The sequence below is a fragment of the Dermochelys coriacea genome, chromosome 4, assembly GCF_009764565.3.
Source record: "Dermochelys coriacea isolate rDerCor1 chromosome 4, rDerCor1.pri.v4, whole genome shotgun sequence".
Classification (NCBI taxonomy): Eukaryota; Metazoa; Chordata; order Testudines; family Dermochelyidae; genus Dermochelys; species Dermochelys coriacea.
The window spans coordinates 45,961,831-45,988,879 of NC_050071.1; the positions used below are offsets into that span (position 1 = coordinate 45,961,831).

General features: G+C 42.5%; 1 protein-coding gene across 1 annotated transcript in view; it reads right to left on the minus strand.

Moving 5' to 3' along the window:
• Positions 1-25,943, minus strand: part of PGRMC2 (progesterone receptor membrane component 2) — a 28,223-nt gene extending 2,280 nt beyond the window's left edge. Inside the window, exon 1 of the mRNA XM_038399872.2 lies at positions 25,135-25,943. Coding sequence (XP_038255800.1) covers positions 25,135-25,783 — 649 coding nt within the window. The 5' untranslated portion in view covers positions 25,784-25,943. The remainder of the gene's footprint in view (positions 1-25,134) is intronic.
• Between the last annotated feature and the right edge of the window lie 1,106 nt (positions 25,944-27,049).

A 27,049-nucleotide genomic window follows, 5' to 3' on the forward strand; every position in this document is an offset into this window, starting at 1 on the left:
TCAAACATCTCGCCTCTACTTTTAATAGTTTATCCAACTGAACATAAAAGGAATTTTAGACAGGCAAACAGTTACCCAATCTGGAGTTTGACTGGAACAGACATAACCTTTTCCCTCCAGAAAGCTAGCTGCCACACTTGCATGAATGCAGCTGAATCAGTCTCCAGCGTAGCAGTGCAGGTAATTACTGCTTAGTCCATTAGATGACCCAAGGAAACACACAACTGTGCTAATGAAACTTCAAACTTATCAAATAGAGGGTTACTATATGGAAAGCAAGTGCGACTCTGATAGATATGATTTCCTGTTAAGGTTGGTAAATAGCTTTCCAGAATTTCTTAATTCATTACACTTTTAAAACTTTTTGCCTCATGTCAATAAAAAAAATTGCACAAGTTTCCTTTACATACATAGAGAAGTAACCCAAATGTTGCATGATTACATAGTTATACAAAAACTTTGATGGCAATTTGTTTAAAGTTAGGTGGCCAGGTTCCTCAAGCACACCGTAACCTTTGGGAATTGTTAGATGTAGAAACTAAAAAACAGTTACATACTAGTTTGAAGCACCAACTCTAATGTGAAGAAAGCAAAAAAAAAAAAAAACCCCTACAAACCAAAATGTAAAAAGTTAGTTCTTCAATATATTTATTTTTAATGGAAGCTAACTGTGACATTACTTTGTATAGTATAGCTATGTGGTATACTAAAGATCTTATCTAATAGTGTACTGTCATATGTAAAATACAAACATTTTTTTAAGATGTATAAACCAGAATGGCCAGCTTCTCCCCTCTTCTGAGGTACCTATATGCACTCATTATGCTCATTCTGAGCTCTTAACGTATTAACAGGATCATAGATGCATGTTATCAGCAAGTACTATACAATATTACAGTAAAAGCTGTGTTATCTGGCCCTTTATCAACCAGAAAGCTCTGTTAAGCGGCATTTCTGATATCTTCCAATGCAAATATTCAGTCTAGTAACCAAGACTAGTATACTGCCCAGGAGGTTAAGCAGTTGCACATTCTGCACTATACTTTTATGCAAAAGAGGCAGAAGACAAGCAAGCAAACAGATATCAGGGATTTATTTAAAAAAAAAAAAAGCAGTTCCAGGGTGTGTCATAGGGTCATTACAGATTCAGCCCCATCTCCTACATCAGGGGTGGGCAAACTACAGGCTGGATCCGGGGGATTGTCCCCCATGGTGCCGCAGGCCCCGCGCCACTCTCAGAAGCAGCCAGCATCACATCCCTGCAGCCGGGGGTGCAGAGGGCATTGCCTTTGCCTCCAGGCACCGCCCTCTGCAGCTCCCATTGGCCAGGAACAGGGAACCACGGCCAATGGGAGCTTCGGGGGAGGTAACTGGAGGCACATCCAGGGCAGCACATGGAGCCCTATGCCCCCACCCCCTCAGGGGCCATACAGGGACCTGGTTCTGGCTCCTTACCGGAGTGGCATGGGGCCAGCGAAGGCAAGCAGGGAGCCTGCCCTGGACCATGCTGCTGCCACCCTGGTGCCACTTTGGGTAAGCAGCACAGCCGGAGCCCGCCCCCTCAACTCCCTATCCTAAACCCCTTGCCTGCACCTCAACTCCCTGCCCTAAGCCCCCTCCCTGCACCTCAACTCCCTGCCCGTATCTCACACCCCAACTCCCTGCCCTGAGCTCCCTCCCACAGTCTGCGCCACTCCTCTGCCCCAATCCCTTGCCCTGAGCCCGTTCGTGCACCCCACACCCACCCCCCGGCACTGCATACAAATTTCCCCACCCAGATGTGACCCTCGGTCCAAAAAGTTTGCCCACCCCGTTCTACATCTACAACGATAATTGATGTTGATAATGATGACCCTGAGGCACTGTACGTTCCTGAAGTGCCTTCTGAATTAAAAAGATTAAATTATGTTCAGTAGTTTTAGTGTTAAGTATATTTTTAGTGATATGGGTGTTTGCTATGCGCTGCCCATAGGGATATGTAGTGTCATAAAATAACCTACTGTATAGAAAACTTGACCTGTTTATACCTAAGTGCTTCCAGAAACTAACCACTCTGCAGTACAGTACTACTCCTGGATTGGTGAATACCCATATATTGTACTACTGTATTTTATACTTTATTCATTTTATTGTATTCTAATACTTTAAAAATTGGTATTCCATTGGTAATACAGTTAACCGGAATATTTGATTAACCAGCAAACCCTGCTCTCACCACCACCACCATCATCATTGTGCTGGATAAAGTTTTTTCTGTACATTGTTACAAATATATGCCCTTTCTCAGGCACCAAGAATGGAGAGGGGAAAATGTGATAGAACTACTCTACCCAATATCTGCCTACAGTCCCAAAAATTGCTGGATGTTTCTGTTAACTAGATCAGCAATAAAACATTCATACTTAAATCATGGGCTTGTTCACACCACTCAGATCTCATTTCTGTCAATCTGAAGACATAGCAGTGACATCAGTTCAGATTCACATGGTTCTCTTCACAAACATAACAGCAAGAAACTTAATTTTAAAGTGAAAGATTAGATTCTTCAAAAACTGGTAATGCTGCCAGATAAATGCCGGTACAGCATTACCACATACCAGCTCAAAGAAACCTCTCTGCACCAAGATATTTGAAACGGGGATCACCACCCAATTTTTTACACTACAGATGGTTAGCTACCAATCTTGTAGGTAAAAAACCACATTTTTTTGGACCAGATATTCAGTAGTCTTTCATCTAACACACTTCTTTGTGAAAGTATGAGCACTCTGATAGAATACAAAAACTGATTAGAGAGACACCAAATTAGTTCAGCCCTTATTTAATCTTAACTAATGAGTGCTAACAGGCAAATGGCAATAAGTAACTAACCTAAACCCTAAAAGATGCACTTTGAATAGTTTATAATCCCACACTACTAGAAGACTGACGAATAGAAGACAGAAGAAGTTGCATATGAATGGAGGGGTGTGATCATGAAACTCTACATGCAAAGCTAGTTCTTTATTAAAGTCTCATAGCCTATTAACTCCAGTTACGTATGCAGTTCTATATGTACTGATTGGCTGAAGCTTATGAATCTCAGCATAGAGGGTATTCAGGGAGCTTTGTCTAAGCAATTATGACTAACTGTGCACATACAGCAGTACAAGCATTTAGTAAGCCAGAATGGGAAAAAAACATCAATTTGTTTTATGGCACAAAGGAAAACTGTGTAATTAAAATGAAGATTTCATTGTGAAATAAAACATTACTCCAAATATATTCCAGAATACATGTATTTTAATTTTTTAATTGTACCCTGGAAAAAACAATTCAACATGCACCTTCACCATTTTCTCTTCAACAGTCAGTTTAGATTAAACACTGAAACAAATGATTGAAATGGCTAAAAACTGAATGATTAATATTTTGCAGGCTATCCAAGAAATATGCAGAACTCTCAATATATCATCTATTAATAGCATTTAGCCTATTGCAGCATTTTAAGTATTAGTCACCATCATTTCAGCTCTATTTACAGACACTCGCTCTGGAATATGAAGATTGATAGTAACTTAAAAGGCCAGAGCAATAGGAGGAAGGCCCCTAGTCACTGAAGCAGTAGCACGAAAACCAATTTCTTTAAACAAAGATGATCCTCCTGAAGTCATTCTGCAGTACTCCAATACACCTACTTAACATCACCTAGTCCTTGAAGTTCTGAATTAGAAAAACGTAAGCCACTAGACTACACAAATTTCATTCCTTGCCTGATACCATATGGTGTCATAACTCTCTAGCAAAAGCAATTACTAACTACAGCCTACAGAATGGAATGGCGTTTTATTTCAGATTTTTCTTTCCCAAAGCACTTAAAACAATATTCCTTTCCCATACTGAATGTTTCAGTAAATGCCATTACCTATTTAAATAACTTAGGCTTCCAATATAAATTCAATGTCTTCTAATGGGAACGTGTGGACTGACATATGTCTAAGCAAAAGTTTCTTAGAAAGGCTTTTGCTACATATGTCTAGAGTAAAAACTTACCAAGATTTTACAAGCTTTACAGCTATTCCTATGAATTGGGAAGTTGTGTGGTTCTTTGGAAAATGCATTTAATGTAATATTCAACCTGCTGCATATTATTCCAGTTTGAGGCCCTCCTTAAGGAGAATTAACTTCTCTGCTAATCCACCCATGCTAATTGAAACAGGAAATTAGAATCATAGAATCATAGAATATCAGGGTTGGAAGGGACCCCAGAAGGTCATCTAGTCCAACCCCCTGCTCAAAGCAGGACCAAGTCCCAGTTAAATCATCCCAGCCAGGGCTTTGTCAAGCCTGACCTTAAAAACCTCTAAGGAAGGAGATTCTACCACCTCCCTAGGTAACGCATTCCAGTGTTTCACCACCCTCTTAGTGAAAAAGTTTTTCCTAATATCCAATCTAAACCTCCCCCATTGCAACTTGAGACCATTACTCCTCGTTCTGTCATCTGCTACCATTGAGAACAGTCTAGAGCCATCCTCTTTGAAACCCCCTTTCAGGTAGTTGAAAGCAGCTATCAAATCCCCCCTCATTCTTCTCTTCTGCAGACTAAACAATCCCAGCTCCCTCAGCCTCTCCTCATAAGTCATGTGCTCTAGACCCCTAATCATTTTTGTTGCCCTTCGCTGTACTCTTTCCAATTTATCCACATCCTTCCTGTAGTGTGGGGCCCAAAACTGGACACAGTACTCCAGATGAGGCCTCACCAGTGCCGAATAGAGGGGAACGATCACGTCCCTCGATCTGCTCGCTATGCCCCTACTTATACATCCCAAAATGCCATTGGCCTTCTTGGCAACAAGGGCACACTGCTGACTCATATCCAGCTTCTCGTCCACTGTCACCCCTAGGTCCTTTTCCGCAGAACTGCTGCCGAGCCATTCGGTCCCTAGTCTGTAGCGGTGCATTGGATTCTTCCATCCTAAGTGCAGGACCCTGCATTTATCCTTATTGAACCTCATTAGATTTCTTTTGGCCCAATCCTCCAATTTGTCTAGGTCCTTCTGTATCCTATCCCTCCCCTCCAGCGTATCTACCACTCCTCCCAGTTTAGTATCATCCGCAAATTTGCTGAGAGTGCAATCCACACCATCCTCCAGATCATTTATGAAGATATTGAACAAAACGGGCCCCAGGACCGACCCCTGGGGCACTCCACTTGACACCGGCTGCCAACTAGACATGGAGCCATTGATCACTACCCGTTGAGCCCGACAATCTAGCCAGCTTTCTACCCACCTTATAGTGCATTCATCCAGCCCATACTTCCTTAACTTGCTGACAAGAATGCTGTGGGAGACCGTGTCAAAAGCTTTGCTAAAGTCAAGAAACAATACATCCACTGCTTTCCCTTCATCCACAGAACCAGTAATCTCATCATAAAAGGCGATTAGATTAGTCAGGCATGACCTTCCCTTGGTGAATCCATGCTGACTGTTCCTGATCACTTTCCTCTCCTCTAAGTGCTTCAGGATTGATTCTTTGAGGACCTGCTCCATGATTTTTCCAGGGACTGAGGTGAGGCTGACCGGCCTGTAGTTCCCAGGATCCTCCTTCTTCCCTTTTTTAAAGATGGGCACTACATTAGCCTTTTTCCAGTCATCCGGGACTTCCCCCGTTCGCCACGAGTTTTCAAAGATAATGGCCAAGGGCTCTGCAATCACAGCCGCCAATTCCCTCAGCACTCTCGGATGCAATTCGTCCGGCCCCATGGACTTGTGCACGTCCAGCTTTTCTAAATAGTCCCTAACCACCTCTATCTCTACAGAGGGCTGGCCATCTCTTCCCCATTTTGTGATGCCCAGCACAGCAGTCTGGGAGCTGACCTTGTTAGTGAAAACAGAGGCAAAAAAAGCATTGAGTACATTAGCTTTTTCCACATCCTCTGTCACTAGCTTGCCTCCCTCATTCAGTAAGGGGCCCACACTTTCCTTGGCTTTCTTCTTGTTGCCAACATACCTGAAGAAACCCTTCTTGTTACTCTTGACATCTCTTGCTAGCTGCAGCTCCAGGTGCGATTTGGCCCTCCTGATATCTTTCCTACATGCCCGAGCAATATTTTTATACTCTTCCCTGGTCATATGTCCAACCTTCCACTTCTTGTAAGCTTCTTTTTTATGTTTAAGATCCGCTAGGATTTCACCATTAAGCCAAGCTGGTCGCCTGCCATATTTACTATTCTTTCGACTCATCGGGATGGTTTGTCCCTGTAACCTCAACAGGGATTCCTTGAAATACAGCCAGCTCTCCTGGACTCCCTTCCCTTTCATGTTAGTCCCCCAGGGGATCCTGGCCATCTGTTCCCTGAGGGAGTCAAAGTCTGCTTTCCTGAAGTCCAGGGTCCGTATCCTGCTGCTTACCTTTCTTCCCTGCGTCAGGATCCTGAACTCAACCAACTCATGGTCACTGCCTCCCAGATTCCCATCCACTTTTGCTTCCCCCACTAATTCTACCCGGTTTGTGAGCAGCAGGTCAAGAAAAGCGCTCCCCCTAGTTGGCTCCCCTAGCACTTGCACCAGGAAATTGTCCCCTACGCTTTCCAAAAACTTCCTGGATTGTCTATGCACCGCTGTATTGCTCTCCCAGCAGATATCAGGAAAATTAAAGTCACCCATGAGAATCAGGGCATGCGATCTAGTAGCTTCCGTGAGTTGCCGGAAGAAAGCCTCATCCACCTCATCCCCCTGGTCCGGTGGTCTATAGCAGACTCCCACCATGACATCACTCTTGTTGCACACACTTCTAAACTTAATCCAGAGACACTCAGGTTTTTCCACAGTTTCGTACCGGAGCTCTGAGCAGTCATACTGCTCCCTTACATACAGTGCTACTCCCCCACCTTTTCTGCCCTGCCTGTCCTTCCTGAACAGTTTATAACCATCCATGACTGTACTCCAGTCATGTGAGTTATCCCACCAAGTCTCTGTTATTCCAATCACGTCATAATTCCTTGACATCACCAGGACCTCCAGTTCTCCCTGCAGATTACAATTACTTAAAGAAAATTTTCTGTTAAAAATAAACTAGAATATTGGTAGATTACATGATACTGAAATTATGTTTTCATGATCTATCTCAAAGCATTTAGGATGGCCTTTGGAATTTTTTGTTTGCTTTGCAACCTGTGAAGAATTATGCATACATACAGTTTTGCTGACAACGAAAAGTAAGGATTATAGATGAGTAATAAGACCTGTAATTTCCAGTTGTCTTTTTTTTTAAATAAAGTGGTCAAATATTAAATGTTCTGCCAGAGACTTAACATGTTCATTACAAAAGTATAAAGGAGTTTCTTTATAACTAGCAAGGTCATGTCTAAATCACTACAATTAACGGTAGTCCTTGAAACAGGACTTCAGTCAGTCATTGTAAGGAAACTCAAATTGCTGTCTTTCAAGTCTAACTGACCTAAAGTTGCCAGCATTAATTTACCATATTCCCTCTTCCTTGAAGAAAGCTCAGGTGAAGGTACTGTACATTGACCATTCCAGAAAGTGAACTCATTAGAAATAAGGCTTCCATCACCATGTGCCCAAGTGATTCTGAAACGTCTACTGAAGAGGCCCCAATTTCTTTTGGAGTAAGAGGGAAAACGTTCTATTTCTGGTTCCTTACACCAGGATCCCCTGAATGTAAATTTCTGAGTAAACAATATTTTATATCAAATACTGGATTACACTATTTGCTTTTGCTGAGCCCCTCTGTGGCAATTACCCAGTTACAAGATTTAATAGGCTGCCTCCCATCTATATTTTTAAAATATTTTTTCAAACTCCAACTTTAAAGAAGTGTTGTGGAGCAGAGAAGATTCATCCAGGAAGGTGCAAGTATATTCAACTTAGGGATGGGAAAGATGCTTGATCAGAATGGTCTGTGTTAAGTCAGTCTTGCACCACCGCGTTCCCATGTAGCCTTATAAAATTTACTCTGTGCCTCATTTCCCCTATCTGTAAAACAGAGATAATAATCCTTCCTTTCTCCCACGCTTTGTCTGTCCTGTCTATTTAGACTGTAAATCATTCAGGGCAGGATGTAAGTGTTTGAACATCGCACATTAGGACTGTAAGCAACTAGAGGTCCCACTGGACACACTGTAGACATACTGAACAGAAAAATGTTGAGGGAGCTATTTCCAATACATATCATGGAACGTACTTATCTTCAGTACTATTTTACTGAAATAACTGCCTTGTTTGTGAGGGTAACATCAAGCCAACATTGCAAGGGCACGTGTATTTCCACATCACCTCCTCCAATCCCAAAAAGGCGTCTCTTAAATACAATATAATATTCACAACCCTGCTCTATTTAGGTACAAGTCAGTAATCCTAAATCGGGAAGGATATGAAAAAAAAGTGTATACAAAGAGACATTTGTGACCTGGTCTACACACAAAAATATTGAATCAGATTAACCACTGTTGTGTTTCTCATGAACGCAAGAGATACAACACTGAGCATGCTCCAACAGCCAAGAACTCTCATTAAGACTTGAGCATCAAATTGGGTACTGAAACTTGACACATACAAAGTGGATGATTATAGCCATCTAGAGTAGCATATTACAACCTGAATATCCTTTCCTGTAAAATACAAATTTATGTACAAAATACAATTCATTCAAAACAAGCTCTCTCTCTCTCTCTCTCTCTCTGAGAAAGTTACATACCAGTCACAAACCAATCATTTCAGTAAAAGTTTGTATACTTCTTTTGAGTCCTTTGCAATGTAATGTGGTATATAAAAGAATACAAAAACGTGCTTGACATCTGGTGAAGAGTTCAGTACAAGAATCCAGATGGGTAGACTGACATCTAGAAATTCAGATCTAGTTATTTTATACCGGAAGCATATAAACTAAGATTTCCTAAAAAATATAGCTAAGAGTCTTAAAAAGCTAATTTCTAAAAGAAACAAAACAAGATAAATGGTCACAAGTGATGTAGGCTATTTTGCAAGGGGCACCTACCTTACTATAAACACTAAGGCCAAAATATTTAGACATATTCATTAATTTTAGATGCCCAGCTTGAAATAAGTAAGGCTGAGCACCCATAGCTCCATTTGGATTTATTTTGGATTTGTGAGCATTCAGCACCTCTGAAAATAATCAGAATCCTAGGGTCATGGCTGGGCACTCAAAATCAATGACATTTTCATTTATATTTGGGCTTACTGCAAATATGACCCAAGGAAGATTGGCCGGGATTGAACAGTCCACAGTTGTAACTAGTTTTAATCTTTTCCTCTTGTGAATGTTAACTGTATAACAACTTGTACATGGAAAGGCAGACAAGACAGGAAGCAATGCTGGGCATTCGACTGGTCCAAAAATAATTGGTAAATTAGTCAAATGTTAAATAAGTGAAAAATGGTCAAATATTTTAAAGCACTAGTTTATTAGAACAACAACCAAAAAAAAAGAGCAACAGTTTATGGTATGCAATGTGCTTAGCCTTACATAATTATACCCAATTACAAAACAGTTAAACCGAGTTATTTTAACTCAGAAAAATGTGAAAATTAAATGAAGTTCTAACAAAAATGAAATAATTACCTTTTTAGCAATATTAGCATTTAAATGTGAATGTTATTCAAGACTAAACAGATACAAAAAAAATGAAACAGAAATAGACTAATCAGAAAAACAAGTCATTTTTAAATACACTTATGATAAGTTGCTTGAAGACTTGTTCTGCTGCCTAACAGCTGTACATCTTTTCTCTTTTGTGTTGGAGAGGAGATTAAATGATTGAACCCTCTTCTCCCTCCCCTGCCCTTTCTGAGTTAACGTCTGTATATTTGTCTATAAGCTCTTCAAGGCAAGAAGCATGTCTTTTAACTCATTTAACATGCTTTATAAGCCACCACGTTTGCTGATTGCCTGGTATACAAATAAAGATATACATATGTTTGTTCTAGAACACTGGTTCCCAACCAGGTGGCCACAGTGCTCCCTGTGGGGCTAAAGCCCCAAGCCCATGGGTGGAGTTCAGGGTATGGGGGGCACAGCCCCCTTCCCAAACTGCAGCACCTTACCCAGAGTGGGGAGCCCCACAGGCACTCCCACACTTCCTTCTCTCCCGCAACCCACCAGCCCAGTTACAGGCTGAAAGCTGGAGCTTGGAAGCGCGGGGCAGCTCCTGTTCTAGCTGCCATGGAGCAGGCAGATGCGGTATTTCTCCATCTCCTGTTGGTGCCCAGGGCTGCAGCTGCTCCTCAGCTTCCAGCCCCCTTTGACGGCTCGTGCAGCTGCCACCCAGGTGGGGTAACCTAGCTCCAGGGCCAGCAGAGCACTCGGGGGAGCAGCAACCATGGGGGGAGCACTCGGGGGAGCAGCAACCATGGGGGAGGTCCCTCCCGTCACACAGACCCTAGCTACCTCTCTCCCTGCACCCTGAGCTATCCGCACATGGCCCCTAGCTACACCTCTCCCTGCAGCACCCCCTGCCTCACACAGCCCCTAGCTATCCACTGCCTGCACCCTAAGCAGTTTTCAAACTTTTTGAGCCTAGCCCCCCGTCCCCTTTGAGTTATAAATTTTGGTTACATGCCCCCTCACTCTCCAGATACTCCCACAATACTCTCACCTGAATTCCTTCCCCAGGTCCCTCCCCCAACAACTCCTTCCTCACTATACTGCCATGCCCTCAATCTCCTCACATCATGGCTGGACCCCCAAATTCACCCCACCCCTTACCCTCTGCCCATATGGGCTCAGTTTTGTGGGCAGTGTCTTGGCTCACCGACACTCCCCAAAGTTGTTCACATCTGGCCAGGGTGTTTAGAATCCTAGCTACAAGCCTCCCTCTCGTGGACCCTTGTGGGGGCAAAAGGAAGGCAGAGTTAAGGTCTCTAGGTCAGGACAGGCCATCAAGGGTTACAAATAGGTCCTATACCATTGACCTAATGTAACAATGCACTAGACTACCGCTCCCAGACCACTAATGTGGACTAACGCTTTAAGTGTAACCCTGGATTGTTCCAACTAGCAATACAGGAAGTGGTACAGCTCAGGTATAAGTGTCCATATCTGCAATTGCTGAAGCGCTGTTACCAACCATCAAGGAGGAAGATACAAGTTCTGTTAAATATTAATCACAACGTACATTCTTCCATTTTTCTGTTAAGCTTTATTTAGCTAAAGCATTAGTAGCCAAAAATTCCAGAGTGAAAATACTCTTGGCATTTAGACCACCTGAAATAGCCTTATCTCGGACTGAGTAAGAAATTTGAATGGATGGAATTCCTTAATGAAATGCCGACAGGTCAGAAGGAAGAATAGGCTACAGCATCACTACTACATGTAGGACACGTTATATTTCTTTTAATCAAGAAATGATAATATAGGGTTATAGTGAGGGAGCAAATGAGCAATTGCCAAATAAAATGAATTTGGCTGTCATACTAGAGTTTCCTCTATTAAGGTTGTAATTTGCTTTCTATTCCAAACCAGAATTTGAGGATCCCTCCTAAGACCCTAAAAAAGTTTTCCACCTGAACTTTCTCATATAGTGACTATAATAAAGATTTTTGGGGACAAGCTTCAAATTAGACAGTCTTGTTGAGATGGGATTTTAAAAACAGAGCCAACTTCTGTTTTCAGGTTTACCACCTCAGATGGACTGAGTGGACTTGTAGGCTCTAAAGTTTTAATTGTTTTGTTTTTTAGTGGAGTTATGTAACAAACAAACAAAAAAAATCTACATTTGTAAGTTGCACTTTCACAAGAGATTGCTCTACAATAATTGTATGAGGTGAACTGAAAAATACTATTTCTTTTGCTTATTTTTACAGTGCACATTTTTGTAATAAAAATATAAAGCAAACAGTGTACACTCTGTATTCTGTGTTGTAACTGAAGTCAATATATTTGAAAATGTAGAAAAAGGTTTAATAAATTTCAATTGGTATTCTATTATTGTTTAACAGCATGATTAAAACTGCGATTAATTGCAATTAATCAACAGCCCTACTTTCTTCGTTTCTAATATCTTAGTTGCCAGTCAACACATTTGGTTACATTTGTTGGTAACAATTTCTGACAAGTGTGATTAAGCTGATGTTTCCTTACATTTTTTTTTCCCCCATGGAGTATTTATATGGCCATAAATAGCTATGCATCTTGTCTCCCCATATTGAAATCTCTTCACCTTGAGCGTTTGAACTTCTATGACTTTCTCTAATCCTATTTATTTAAGCTGCAGCATGTGCCAAATGCTCCTGCTTGCCCTCTACCACCTAAAAAGAAGTGTGATTACCTCATCCACATTCATTTTGGAATCCAGTTTAAAAAAAAAAAAAATCACCGTTTTAAATAAATTTACATAAAAACAGCCATACTGGGTCAGACCAAAGGTCCATTTAGCCCAGTATCCTGTTTTCTGACAGTGGCCAGTGCCAGGTGCCCCAGAGGAAATTAACAGAACAGGTCACCATCAAGTAATCCATCCTGTCACCCATTTCCAGCTTCTGCAAAGAGAAGCTAGGAACACCATCCCTGCCCATCCTGGTTAATAGCCATTAATGGTCCTTTCCTCCATGAACTTATCTAGTTCTTTTTTGAACCCTGTTATAGTCTTGGCCTTCACAACATCCTCTGGCAAGGAGTTCCACAGGCTGCCTGTGCATCGTGTGAAAAAAATGCTTCCTTTTGTTTTACACCTGCTGCCTATTAATTTCATTTGGTGACCCTTCGTTCTTGTGTTATGAGAAGGAGTAAAGAACACTTCCTTCTTCACTTTCTCCATACTCAGTCATGATTTTAATAGACCTCTATCACAGGGATCAGCAACCTTTGTCAATCTGGTTGCCCCATCTCAAAAAAGATATATTGGAAAAAGTTCAGAAAAGGACAACAAAAATGATTAGGGGTATGGAATAGCTTCCATATGAGGAAAGATCAATCAGACTGGGACTTTTCAGCTTGGAAAAGAGATGACTAAGGGGGGATATGACAGAGCAGAGATCGGCAACCTTCGGCACCTGGCCCATCAGGGAAATCCACTGGTGGGCTGGGACGGTTTGTTTACCTGCAGCGTCCGCAGGTTCAGCCAATCGCAGCTCCGACTGGCCGCTGTTTGCCATTCCAGGCCAATGGGGTCTCCAGGAAGTGGCAGCCATCAAATCCCTCGGCCCACACTGCTTCCCGCAGCCCCCATTGGCCTGGAACGGCAAACCACAGCCAGTGGGAGCTGTGACTGGCTGAACCTGCGGACACTGCAGGTAAACAAACCGTCCTGGCCCACCAGCAGATTTCCCTGACCGGCCACATGCCAAAGGTTGCCGATCTCTGCTCTGTCATATCCTCCCTTAGTCATCTCTTTTCCAAGCTGAAAAGTCCCAGTCTGTTAATCTTTCCTCATATGGAAGCTATTCCATACCCCTAATCATTTTTGTTGTCCTTTTCTGAACTTTTTCCAATATATCTTTTTTGAGATGGGGCAACCAGATTGACACACAGTATTCAAGACATGGGCGTACCATGGATTTATATAAAGGCAATATGATATTACTATGTATCCCTTTAATGATTCCAACATCCTGGTAGCTTTTTTGACTGCCGCTGCACACTGAGTGGATGTTTTCAGAGAACTATCCATAATGACTCCAAGATCTCTTTCTTGAGTGGTAATGGCTAATTTAGACCTCATCATTTCATATCTATAGTTGGGATTATGTTTTCCAATCCCAACTATACATATATAAATATAACAAACAAACAAAAACAATTCATGAGCTTGCTCCAGCCTTTCATCGATCTCTCTCTATTCCCAAACAAATAGAGGGAGTTTGAGATCTAGTCTGTCCCCTTCACATTCAGCATGAATACTACTTTCTCTGACACGCCTGTTGTCAGGAACTGGTTTCCTGCATCTGACAAGTTCAGTTCCAGCATCAAATGAAAACTTAAGCTGGTAGGCAAGATAAGTTAACAGGCATAGGCAAGGAGAAGAAAATTCAGTGGTGCATGTAAAATCCATGTCTTACAGGTACAGGGGGGCCACCAGCTAAGGGGGGGTACGTCACCTGCCCACATGACCCTCCATGTGACTCCTCACCACCCAACCCGAGGCCCCCTTGCTTTCCCCGTCCCCTCCCCATCCATCCCATTTAGCTGGGGCAGACGGGGTGGTGGACGGGACTCTGTCCTCCTCCTGCTGTGGCAGAGACTGGGCTGTGGAAGTGAGGTTAGGGGCCAGCGGTACAACCACCAGAAGAGCTGCCAGCGTTCTTCTCCTTTCTATGCTACCCCTCCCAGCAGGGAAAAGAGCAGAACCCACAGACCCACCACCTAACCCTTTCCTCTGGCAGGGCTGCTGCTGCGGTACTCAGATGGAGATGCAGCTTCATGGAAAGGCAAGGGGTGGGGCTGGGGGTTCTGCTTCTTTTCCTGTGGGAAGGACAGCGGGGAAAGGAGCAGAACTCCCAGCCCACCTCCTGCCCTTCCAGGTACAGAGCTGCGCCTCAGTTCTTCCTCATACTACGGCAGCAGCCCGGCCAGAGACGGGGCTGGACGGGCGAGGCTGGGGGTGGTACAGCTGCCAGAGGAGCTGTTGGCGTTCTGCTCCTTTTCCTGCTGCCACTCCCAGCAGGGAGAGGAGCAGAACCCTCAGCCCTGCCCCCCAGCCCTCTCCTCCGGCAGGGCTGCTGCTGTGCAGTACGCTGTACCAGCTATAGCTTGCTGGTACAGCATACCGGCCTACTTGCACTGGTGAGAGAAATTAACATTAAAGTATTTTCAGATACAGTTTATATGAAAGATGCTATACAAAAGAAGTTGCCTCACTTAAATTTAAGTCTTTACTTGGAAGCATTCTGTTTCTGGCAATGTATGTTTTTCCACTCCAATAAAGTAGTAGTAGAGAGAAAGGGTGATGCAAAATTCCAACCTTCTTTTTGTTTTATATTTTTTCTTAAACATGACCGACCACAAATTCTAAGATGCCAATATGTATTCACAATTTCATTTTGTAACTTACCGGAGAAGACACTAGTGTCAGTCTTAGAATTTCCTGACACTAATTATTTTTAAGTTGGCATATTTAAAAAAGTTTATGGACATGCAGTAGTTGGGGTACTTCACCTTATTCAAAAGGTAACACTACCACTTTGTACACTACCCATGTATGCAATTAATTCAATTTCCTGAAATCTTAAGTCTTGTACCTTAATGGTTTGTCCCCTCAAACTCTGACACTGATAGTAGACTGAAGTCATAATTTGAACTGGCAACTTATACCGAAATTAAAATGAGTAGTCAGTATGTACAAGAATGACAGTGGACAGTAGCAATTTGTTGCAAGAGGTCAAATGGGATGCTGTGTTTGCCAACAGGAAGCTTATGTTACCATTGTAAACTGCAACTGTTTGACTAACATTAAATTAGAACAAGTTGGTAGACAAGGAAATTATTTCAAGTTACACAGATTTCAGTCACAGATTGGAGCAAGTTCCAATTGAGAACTTCATACCAACCCCAGAGGCTGGTCATTCCACCAGATGTTAGAGGGCTGAGTCTTCAAATTCTGATCCTGTTTCCACCTCACAGTACAACACAGTACATAGTCAGAAATACAATACCATCCTCACTGACTCTGTAGATCTGACAGTAAAATACATATCCCTGAAAAGCAGGATACCTCCGAAGCTTGTGTGGTTAGGCACCTTGAATGGAATAAAAGCCATAAAAACCAACAATGCTAAACATCAAGTTTCATTTTAATGTCTTCAGGCCTGAGTCAGCCTGAAAACTTGCAAAAATGATGCTTACAACTCCATCTTGAAATATCTGATAACAGGGCAAAGCTTTTACTCCTGAGGGCAATTCTAAGACAAACAATTAAAAATTCTGCGCAATTTTTTAAAAAGTCTGTACGTTTTATTTATCAAAATAATGCAACAGAATCACACCAGTTTCAATTGTTGTGGTAAATTATTTAAACTACAATATAGAAAAAGTCACAACTATTCAGCATTTTCTAAATGCATTAAAATTAAGTTACAAATACTTGGTAACTAACACCCTGCATTCCAGTTATAATCCTGGATTTTCATTTAAATGACATTACAGAACACCAAAACAGGAAAGAGAAAAAGAAAAAAAAAAAAAGTAGAACGTCATTTTAAATTACTCAGACTTTCACACATGAAAGTCATACAGTTTTGCTAATCGTTGTCCTGGACCTACTTGGGTACTTTGGGAAGTGTTTGGTTCTGATTGTTCCAACATTTTATTGACTGCTTGGTAAACGTTTTATTTGCCCTCAAAAGTCTTTTTTATTTTTTTTAAATGGGTAAGTTAAAATCTAACCCCATTGTGCCACTTTGGCACAGGAAAAAAAGTGAAAAAGCGCATAGATCTTCCTAGCTGATTCCCTTACTGTCATTTATAAGGCTTTACATCACTCTGGTAACGTAGGGGCCTTAAAACTTTTACAGGTTTTTTTTTCCTGGGGGAACTGACTGAGAATGGGAACAGTTGGCTAACAATAAAATAGCAATGTTACTATGCACACAGGTTGCTACATTTCTGCCTCAGAGAATGAAATCAATTAACCAACAGCAACAACAACAAAATGTGGAGGCTTTTTACAAAAGCTATTTTCTTTAATTTAAAAACAAATAATTTTCAGTAAAATGATACTAATATTTTTAATATTTAACTAAGAGTAATATTTTTTCAATTCTCAAGAAGTTCCATTTTACTAGGCAGGCAGGCAGCTACATTTCTGCCTCAGGGACAGAGCCTTCCTCCTGCATAACAAAAAAGACCTACCTTCCTCCACGCCTCCCGAGCTGCAGTATCAAAAGAGAGGGACAGAGGTGTCTCGTTTGTTGGCCAGCCCTGCACCCCAACTGTGATAAACGCCTCCCCCGCAGGCACACACGCCCAGCCCCTCTCCCCCAGAAGTGATTTACATTTCTGAAGCTGCTCCAGGGGAAGAGACATGTCCCCCCGGCAGATTTCTTTTGCATTTTTCTGTGTGGGGGGCAGAGAAATATGCAGGCCATATGAATTCCGTACTCCCACATGGACGCAGAATTCTGCACACAAGTTTTATTTAGAATAAATGCTACGTAAACAGTGCAAGTGTCAGAAGTCTCCTGTACAGACAGCTTCGAGACTTGGATGTGAAGGACAAAAATGCTGCACTGTCTTGCACCAGTGGATGAGTGCCTTGGTGAAATCTGTGCTAATGCTGTAATGATAAAACATTGATTCAGTGTTTTGTTTTGTTTTTTTTGCACTAGAACCACATCTGCAAGGTACCAATAGCAGTGGGAGTCGGGTGACTTGGGTTTTATTGACAGCAAGTTAGTGGCAGAGCTGCATGATTGAGGTGAGAAGTAATTTGCCCAGTTACCCCATATGCAAAAAAGGTGATAATGTTTACCCATATTGGGAACGTAATCACAGACCTATTGATGAAAAATTAAATAGATGGGCTCAATATATTACTTGCTCAAACCTGAAGGTTTCAAGGGACAAGTTACCAGGCTGAAAGCTCTCAGCACTGACACTCCCACTTCAGGGAACATCTCTGTACTAAAACTATATAGCAATAAGGCCTGTCTTGATCTCAGACACATTTTTTTTGTTTTAGTTTTCACCAAAAAGGTTAGTAGCAATTGGGCATCCAACATAGTGAATGCCAGGGAAAATGAGGTAGGATAAGAAACTAACATAGGGAAGAACAAGTTAAAAATTACTTAGACAAGTTACATGTCTTCAAGTCACCAAGGACCTGTCGAAATACACCCTAGAATACTCAAGGAGCTGACTGAGGAGATATCTGAGCCATTAGCCAGATCTTCAAAAAGTCATGGAAGACAGGTGAGATTCCAGAGGATTGGAAAAGGGCAAATATAGTGCCCACCTATAGAAAGGGAAATAAGGACAACCTGGGGAATCATAAACCAGTCAGCTTAACTTCAGTACCTGGAAAGATAATGGAGCAAATAATTAAGCAATCAAGCTGCAGACACCTAGAAGATAATAAAGTGAAACAACAGTCAGCATGGATTTGTCAAGAACAATTTGTATCAAACCAACCTAACAGCTTTCTTTGTCAGGTTAACAAGCCTTGCGGGGGGAAGTGGTAGATGTAGTCTATCTAGACTTCATTAAGGCTTTTGATACCATCTTGCATGATAGCCTCAAACAAACTAGGGAAATACAACCTAGATGGCGATATTAAAAGGTGGTGCATAAGTGGTTGGAAAACCGTTCTCAGAGAGTAGTTATGAGTGGTTTACAGTGAAGCTGGAAGGGCATATCAAGTGGAGGGTCCTGCAGGGATCAGTTTTCGGTCCAGTTCTGTTCAATATCATCATCAATGATTTAGATAGTGGCATAGTGTACACACTTATAAAGTTTGCAGAGATACCAAGCTGGGAGGGGTTGCAAGTGCTTTGGAGGATAGGATTAAAATTCAAAGTGATCTGGACAAACTGGAGATATGGTCTGAAATCAATAGGATAAAATTCAATAAGGACAAATACAAAGTACTCCACTTAGGAAGGAACAATCAGTTGCACACATACAAAAACGGGAAATGACTGCCCAGGAAGGAGTACTGCAGAAAGGGATCGGGGTCATAGTGGGTCACAAGCTAATGATGAGTCAACAGTTTATCACTGCTGTGAAAAAGCAAACATCATTTTGGGATGTATTAGCAGGAAAATTGCAGCCAAGACATGAGAATTAATTCTTCTGCTCTACTCAGGCCTCAATTGGAGTAGTGTGTCCAGTTCCGGAAAGATGGACATTTCAGGAAAGATGATTTAGTTGGGGATTGGTCCTGCTTTGAGCAGGGGGTTGGACTAGATGACCTCCTGAGGTCCCTTCCAACCCTGATATTCTATGAATTGGAGCAAGTCCAGAGAAGAGCAACAAACATGATTAAAGATTTAGAAAACATGATCTAGGAGAGAAGAAAGAAAAAATTGGGTTTGTTTAGTCTGGAAAAGAGAAGACAGATGGGACATAACAGTTTTCAAGTATGTAAAAGGTTATTACAAGGAGGAGGGAGAAAAACTATTCTCCTTAACCCCGGTGATAGGACAAGCAGCAATGGGCTTAAATTGCAGCAATGGTCTTTAGGCCGGACATCAGGGAAAACTTCCTGTCAGGGTAGTTAAGCACTGGAATAAATCGCCTAGGGAGGTTGTAGAATCTGCATCATTGGAGATTTTTAAGAGCAGGTTAGACAAATACTTAAGTTCTGCAGGGCAACTGTATGCCAATTCGCCATAGATGCCTTCTGCACTGAAGGACAATACGTCAATATCTCAACATAGGGTTGATGGTAAATGGCTCAATGGTGCAGGTCTGCGCTGATATCACTTGCTCAAAACACTATAGCCTCAAGACCTCTTTCATGAGGGGGAATCAGCATGTACCAAACTTCGGTTTCACTGGGAGTCTCTGCACTTTCTCAAAAAGAAAAGGAGTACTTGTGGCGTCTTAGAGACAACAAATTTATTTGAGCATAAGCTTTCGTGAGCTACAGCTCATTTCATCGGATGCACTAGACCTGCTAAATCTACTGCCGGTGGATCGATCTCAGAGCGTCGATCCCAGCTATAGTCTAGACCTGCCCTGACAGTGAAGAAGTTCCAGCTTGTCTCTAACTAGAAGCACAATACCCAAGAGCAGGAACCCAGTCAATACAGTATCTTTAGAGAAAGATTGTTACAACCTTAACTGAGACAAACCTAAGGTGTGACCTTAACTGTTACAAATTTACTGTCTTTCCATAGCATTAAGATGAAAATTCAAGCGAAGCATGACTTCTGTTTTTATTATTCACAGAAGCACCACCCCATACCTAGCAAAACAAATGCTAGAGAAGCCAGTCAACTCACTTCAAATGTGCAAATTTGACTGAGCATTAAAATAAAGTACACCACCAAGCTTTCACCATCTGCCCCTTCTGAAATATCATTAGGAGCTCCTATCTAAGTGAATTATTGTTTAAGCACAGGAAAAATACACTGCCCCAGCAACAATTAAGCCTGTTTCACAACTATGGTAAAATTGATTTATTCACCCTCAAGGTATGTAGTATTTTAGCTGTCTGTAATGAATTATCATTTTGTTTATCAGTAGCACAGTTTGAAACTTGCATGCTATCTAAACAGGAAAAAAGAAAAGGAGTCCTTGTGGCTCCTTAGAGACTAAAATTTATTTGAGCATAAGCTTTCGTGAGCTACAGCTCACTTCATCGGATCCACGAAAGCTTATGCTCAAATAAATTCATTAGTCTCTAAGGTGCCAAAAGTACTCCTTTTCTTTTTTGCGAATACAGACTAACACGGCGGCTACTCTGATATCTAAACAGGGTACCCGATCAAAACAACAAATTTAGTGTTCATTATTTCTGCACATATAATTGAAACAAAGTCTGTTCACCAAAGAATGCTGACCATGTGAATTAGCTATCTAAAATCCATTCCTGTAACCTTCAAATCATTTTCACCAGTAGTTAGGTCACCTTTTGATCCATGGTTATGCTCTCAACTTATTCAGTAGAAGAGACTATTTTGATAAACTTGTTCATAAGTGGACATTTTATATTTATGTAAAAAACAGATAGTTTGACACCCTTTAAACTTCTCTCTAGTTTGAAACTGGACTACTACTGTTGCCAGTCCTCTCCCTGAACCAATGCCGTTAGGGGTCTGACAACTACTATGACGGACCAAAACGTGTTCAGCCCGATTAGAGAGTGACAGATTTCTGTAACAGTGCTAAAAATGGTTTGGTCCATTTACAATAGGAATTAATCCACTATCTGCACTAATTCAGGGACAGTGGTTGCTGACAAGGTCAAAAAAACGTCCAATTTCCAAGAAAGATAGCATTTTATTCTCCCCCCCCCCTGCACATTATTAATAGAGATTCATGGCATGGACTAATCTTATTACTTATGTGCATAGAATCTACATGCTGAAGACTTAGGAACATGGAAGATTACTTTTAAACTACTACATGCAGTTATTTTGATTACAGAACATTTCCTAACTTTTCAGCATGTAGATTCTACGCACATACACACTATATTTAAATGCCCATGCTGTCAGTTTAAAAAACAACAACAAAAATACACAAAAATAAAACTATTAAGCTGGGACAAAAACAGAACAAAGAAAATTCATATATCTATGACATATTGTACTAAGATTTCTTCATTTTGTTTACTGCTCATTACACAGAAGATATGATCAGGTAGTATAAGGCCCAGAATTTGTCAGGATTTTACAATATGCAGTAGTAAAAATGTTTTAATATACTTGAAGTATATTAAAGAGGTTTGGATTTATACACTATACAGCAGTATTTGGAGCACAGACTTTATATTGCTATATAAATATAGCATACTTATACTACAGAAAGTGAAGTTGACTAGTCTAGTTTTGTTATTTGGCCTCACATTCAAGACTAGACATTGGGAATGCTGAAAAGGAACATTAGATTTATAAAATGGGTTTATCAGATTAGTAGTAAGAGAGGTAACAAGGTTTGTTTATTTTTTTAAAATAAATACACATTCTTTAACTTGACATTGTCCCCTTTGAAGAAAATGAGCCTCTCATCTCTTCATACAGAGAAAGAAAGTCATACTTACTTTAAAAAATTCTCAAGGTGCTAAGTTGGCCCAGCTTTTCCAACATACCATTGTTTACCGATGATTTTGATTGATTATTACAACTATAGATTCCTTTAACATTGTATACAAGGCAATTCAAACTATGCTGAAGTTACCCACCTCACTAGCAAAAAAGGGTATGAAAGCACAGGATGTGTTTATAATAAACAATGTAAATATAGAAATTCAACACTGACTAACTTCTCAGGGTTGTCTACACTGCCAATTTACAATGCTACAACTTTCTTGCTCAGGGGCGTGAAAAAACATCCCCCTGAGCGCAGCAAATTTCAGTGCCCGTAGCCACGCCCCCAGCGCCGGTAGCCACGCCCCTCGTGGAGGTGGAATTTTTAGAGCGCTGGGAGAGCTCTCTTCCAGCGCTCTGCTGTGACTACACAAGCCACATTAAAGTGCTGCCATGGCAGCACTTTAGTGTTGCCTGTGTAGACTAGCCTTTAGAGCTACAAGGTGGGTGAGGTAATATCTTTCGCTGGAAAGAGAAACAAGCATTCAAGGTAGAGTGGCCCCTCATTGTCACCTACTACCCCACACTGAAACCCATAGGTGTATCATCAACTACAGCTCGTACTCAAGGAGGACCACATCGTGAAAGAAATTGTTCCTGAACCCCCCCCTTTGGCTCTCACGCCACCCCCCCAACCTCAGCATTAGAGCCAAGCTCCCCAGAGACTAGGACTCACCAACTCAAAGCAGCATCAGACCCTTCCAGAACGACATATCTTCACTGCTACAATGATCTAATCCACCCCACTCCCAAACACACCTTTCAAGATCCATTGATCCTACATATGCCTATCACAACACGTGGTATACATCATCCAGTGTAAAAACAACTATATGGGTGAAAAAAAACAAACAATCGCTATACTCTCAAGTGAACTCCCACAAGAAAATGATAAAAAGATTAAAATCACCCTATCACCTGTGGGTGAATACTTTTCACAAAGTGCTCACTCCTCATCCTCAAAGGAAATCTACAGAACACTTTCAAAAGATGAGCCTGGGAGCTTAAATTCCTAACTCTACTAGACATGAAAATCATGGACTGACTAGAGACATTGGATTTAGGGTTTATTACAACAATCTATAACCCACTAATCCCCTCTTTTTGTCATGCAGAGGTGTTAACAGGCCAGCATGCCCTGAATGGTCCCTAGAATATGTCCTAACTACTTATGCTAAAAAGAAAAGGAGTACTTGTGGCACCTTAGAGACTAACAAATTTTTTTCCACTCCATACGGCTAAATTCAGTGCCTTGCATAATAACAGGTTTCAGAGTAGCAGCCGTGTTAGTCTGTATTCGCAAAAAAGAAATGTGTTAGTCTCTAAGGTGCCAAAAGTACTCCTTTTCTTTTTTGCGAATACAGACTAACACGGCTTCTACTCTGAAACCTGTTATTACTTATGCTAAACAACCTGTTCCACCTTGCATTTGGCTGTCAGGCTGAGAGTATCATTTCCCCATGTTTATTCTCCCCCCCCCCCCCCAACCCCGTTCCTCACAGGTTCTTGTCAACTGCTGGAAATGGCCCACCTTGATTATCACTACAAAAGTTTTTTTTTTTTCCCTCTCCTGCTGTTAATAGCTCCCCTTAACTGATCACTCTCATTACAGTGTGTGCGGCAACACCCACTGTTTCATGTTCTCTGTGCATATAAAATCCCCCTACTGTATTTTCCACTGCATGTATCCAATGAAGTGAGCTGTAGCTCCCAAAAGCTTAAACTCAAATGAATTTGTTAGTCTCTAAGGTGCCACAAGTACTCCTTTTCTTTCTGCGGTTACAGACTGACACGGCTGCTACTCTGAAACCTGATTTCCAGACCTGAAGAAAAGCTTTGTGTGCTCAAAAGCATATCTCACTCACCAACAAAAGTTGTTCCAATAAAAGATATTACTTCACCATCTTGGGTCTCCAATATCCTGGGACTAACATGGCTACACCTCTACATTTAATTTCGTAAGTTTTTTGCTCCTGAGAAGTAAACCTTTCAAGCAATCTCTGCCCCAAGAGAGAAGTTTAAAGTTTTAAACGCTACATAAGTAATGCTCATACCTGAACTCTCTTACAAGCCAATTATCCTGAGGTTAAAATTTGTAGTGTAAAGAACAGAAGAGGTCATTTGCACCATTAAATAAGCAAGCAAATCTTCCATGTATTTTCAAGCCATTAAAGCTAAAATGAAGTCAATAAGACACCACCAATTTTGACCCACCTTTCACTAGGACAGACTGAAAAACGAAGTACTACACATCTACACTAAGGTAAACATGAACAGAGATGATTAGTCCTAATTCCACTCAGAATTTCAAGTATTTCACAGTATCAAGGGGTAACCATGTTAGTCTGTATCCACAAAAACAACAAGGAGTCCGGTGGCACCTTAAAAACTAAGGGATTTATTTGGGCATAAGCTTTCATAGGTAAAAAACCTCTACGTAAAAGAATAAATAGATACAAATTGGACATCAGGAATGGTAACATACAAAAGCCAGTAGGAGAACACTTCAATCATCCTGGACATTCTATAACAGATTTAAAAGTAGCCATACTTGAACCAAAAACCTTTAGAAACAGACTTTAAAGAGAAACAGCAGAACTAAAATTAATTTGCAAATTTAACAGCATTAATTTGGGCTTGAATAGGGATTGGGAGCGACTGGCTCACTACAAAAGCAACCTTACCTCTCCTGGAATTGACACCTCCTCATCAATTATTGCGAATGGACTACATCGACCCTGATCAAATTGGCCCTGTCAACACTGGTTCTCCACTTGTGAAGTAACTCCCTTCTCTTCATGCGTCAGTATAATAATGCCTGCATTTGTAATTTTCACTCCATGCATATGAAGAAGTGGATTTTGCCAAAAACTTATGCCCAAATAAATCTGTTAGTCTTTAAAATGCCACCGGACTCCTAACCGGATGCCCCTTTACATTTCAGTCAGAGCTTAGTGAGAAGAAGTATTAACAGCAAGGGCTGTAGCTGCAAGGCCAGGAAAGGGGAGAAAGCAAGGCCTGCAAGAACCTTTCACATGTAGGCGTCCCAAAACAATACTGGGCTATTTTAAAGCAACCCACGGGCGGGCAGCTGGTTGAGATAAGCAGCATGAGGGGCAGCTTGCAGTTGTGACCCCTCGCAGCCGCATGGATACGCGCACGCCCTGCCGGCCCTCCTATTTCCACACCAGCCTCACAACGAGCAACCTGCCAGACCGAGACAGCGGAGGGGAAGCACACGGAGCGCCTGCTCCCCGCCGGGAAGGGGATTTGGACAGAGCCGGGGCTCTCCCGCCTGGAGGGCGGGGGGATAGTGCTGCGCTTGGGTGAGGGGCACGATCCCACCCCAGCCGAAGAGCAGCTGGAGGGGAGGGGGGAACCCGGAGAGGCGAAGCCGCGCCCGCAGCCCCCGCCGGCTCCTCACCAGGCCCGTAGAACTTGCTGCCTTTGGTCACGTCGAAGACTTTGCCGTTGACGGCCAGCAGGATGCGAGGGGTCCGGGCCCCGTCGTACTCGTGCAACTGCTCCAGCGTGAAGTCCCGCCGCTTCATGCGGGGCAGGGAGGCGGCCTGGCTCTGCTGGGCCGCGCCCCCTGGGCCGCTCCGCTTCCCCCAGCACAGGTAGAGCCGATAGGCCGCCAGCAGCACCAACGCCAACAGCCCCACGATCAGCAGCATCTCACCGCCCACAACCCAGCCTGCCGCCGCTGCCGCCGCGGGCGGCTCCTCTAGGCCCCCGCACCCCAGGCTGCCACCGCTGCTACCCTCAGTTCTTAGTTTCCCATCCCCATCGTCCGCCATCACTACCAGGCCAGCGCCGACTCCGCCCAATACGGGCATGAGGGAAGAGCGAGGGGGCGAGGCACATTCTGCCACCGCCTCTGCTCGCTCCGATTGGTCACCGGCAGGATACGTCACCCTCCCAAGCTCGCGCCAAACCCACGAATAAGACTCAGACGTACCCCGCTGCTTAACCGCCTTGGCTCGAGAATCCTGCCCAGGGCGCGAGGACGCGCACGAGACACGCAGCCGGCCAAGGAGGCTCGGGCGCGCGCGCGCGAGAAAGACTGACATTGATCGTGCAGCTTGCTGAGGCGCGTGCGAGATTCTGAGCCACTGCGCGAGCCATAGGGCAATCACAGGGAGCGCGCGAAACGTCGAATTACTGCGCGAGCAACAGGCAGGCAATAAACTCGCTGAGAATTTGCCGCCTCCCCTGGACTCTTAAGGTGGCGCACTTACTATTCTGAGCTCCCTATTTAAAGGTGTATTGCAGTCATTCCCGCACACCCTTCATTGTCATAAAGGTGTAGGGCAACTTTTCTGCTCTGCATTTTCAGCTCCCTAGCCCTGGGGTGGCTTGTTGAATCTCCCCTTTAGCACTCCAAGGGATGGGCTAATGCTCCAGGGCTTGGCAAAAGGCAAGCCCAAGATTAGCACCTGCTGAGGGGAGCAGGGCCGTGCCGGGCTTGGGGAGTTTTATGTGGTAGAGGTAGGTGAGGACATTGCAAGACAAGTAGCTATATCTATCGCCACTGTTGTGATGATGAAACTGCCTATAAGACACCTTTCAAGATCCATGCATCCTACATACGCCTATCACAGTATGTGGTATACATTGTCTAGTACACTAAATGCCCCAATAACGACTATGTGGGTGAAACCAGGCAATCACTACACTCTCAAATGAACTCACACAGAAAAATGATAATTGACAAAAGCACCATATCACTGCTGAGTGAACGCTTTTCCCAAAGCATTCACAGTATATCTGACCTCTCAGTCCTCATTCCCAAAGGAAACCTGCACCATGCCTTCAAAAGACAAACCTGTGAGCTTAAATTCATAGCTTTGCTAGACACTAAAAATCATGGACTGAATAGAGACACTGGATTTATGGCTTATTACAACCATCTATAACTCACTCAACCTTCCCTCCCCCCAGTTTTTTTTCCTTCTTCCCCATGACTTGAAGAAGAGTTCTGTGTAAGCTTGAAAGCTTTTTTCTCTCACCAACAGAATTTGGTCCAAAAAAATATATTTCACCAACTTGTCTTACTGAAGTTTTGGACCATGCCTGTTGAGATGGAGGTTCTGATGCTCCTTTCATGAATCAGTGGAGTTATACCTATGCGAGTGATGCGAGCCTTTTCCTGTGGAAAGAACTTCAGTGTCTTCATAAACGCAGAAATTAATCTGCTTCTATTTTTACAGGATTGAGGAGAATGGTAAAATGAGAATGCTTTCATAGTAGTTTTACAGGAAGATCTTAATGAACATCTAAATTACATACATACTAGAATAAGATAATATCTTTAATTGCATATGTTATTGCTGAGC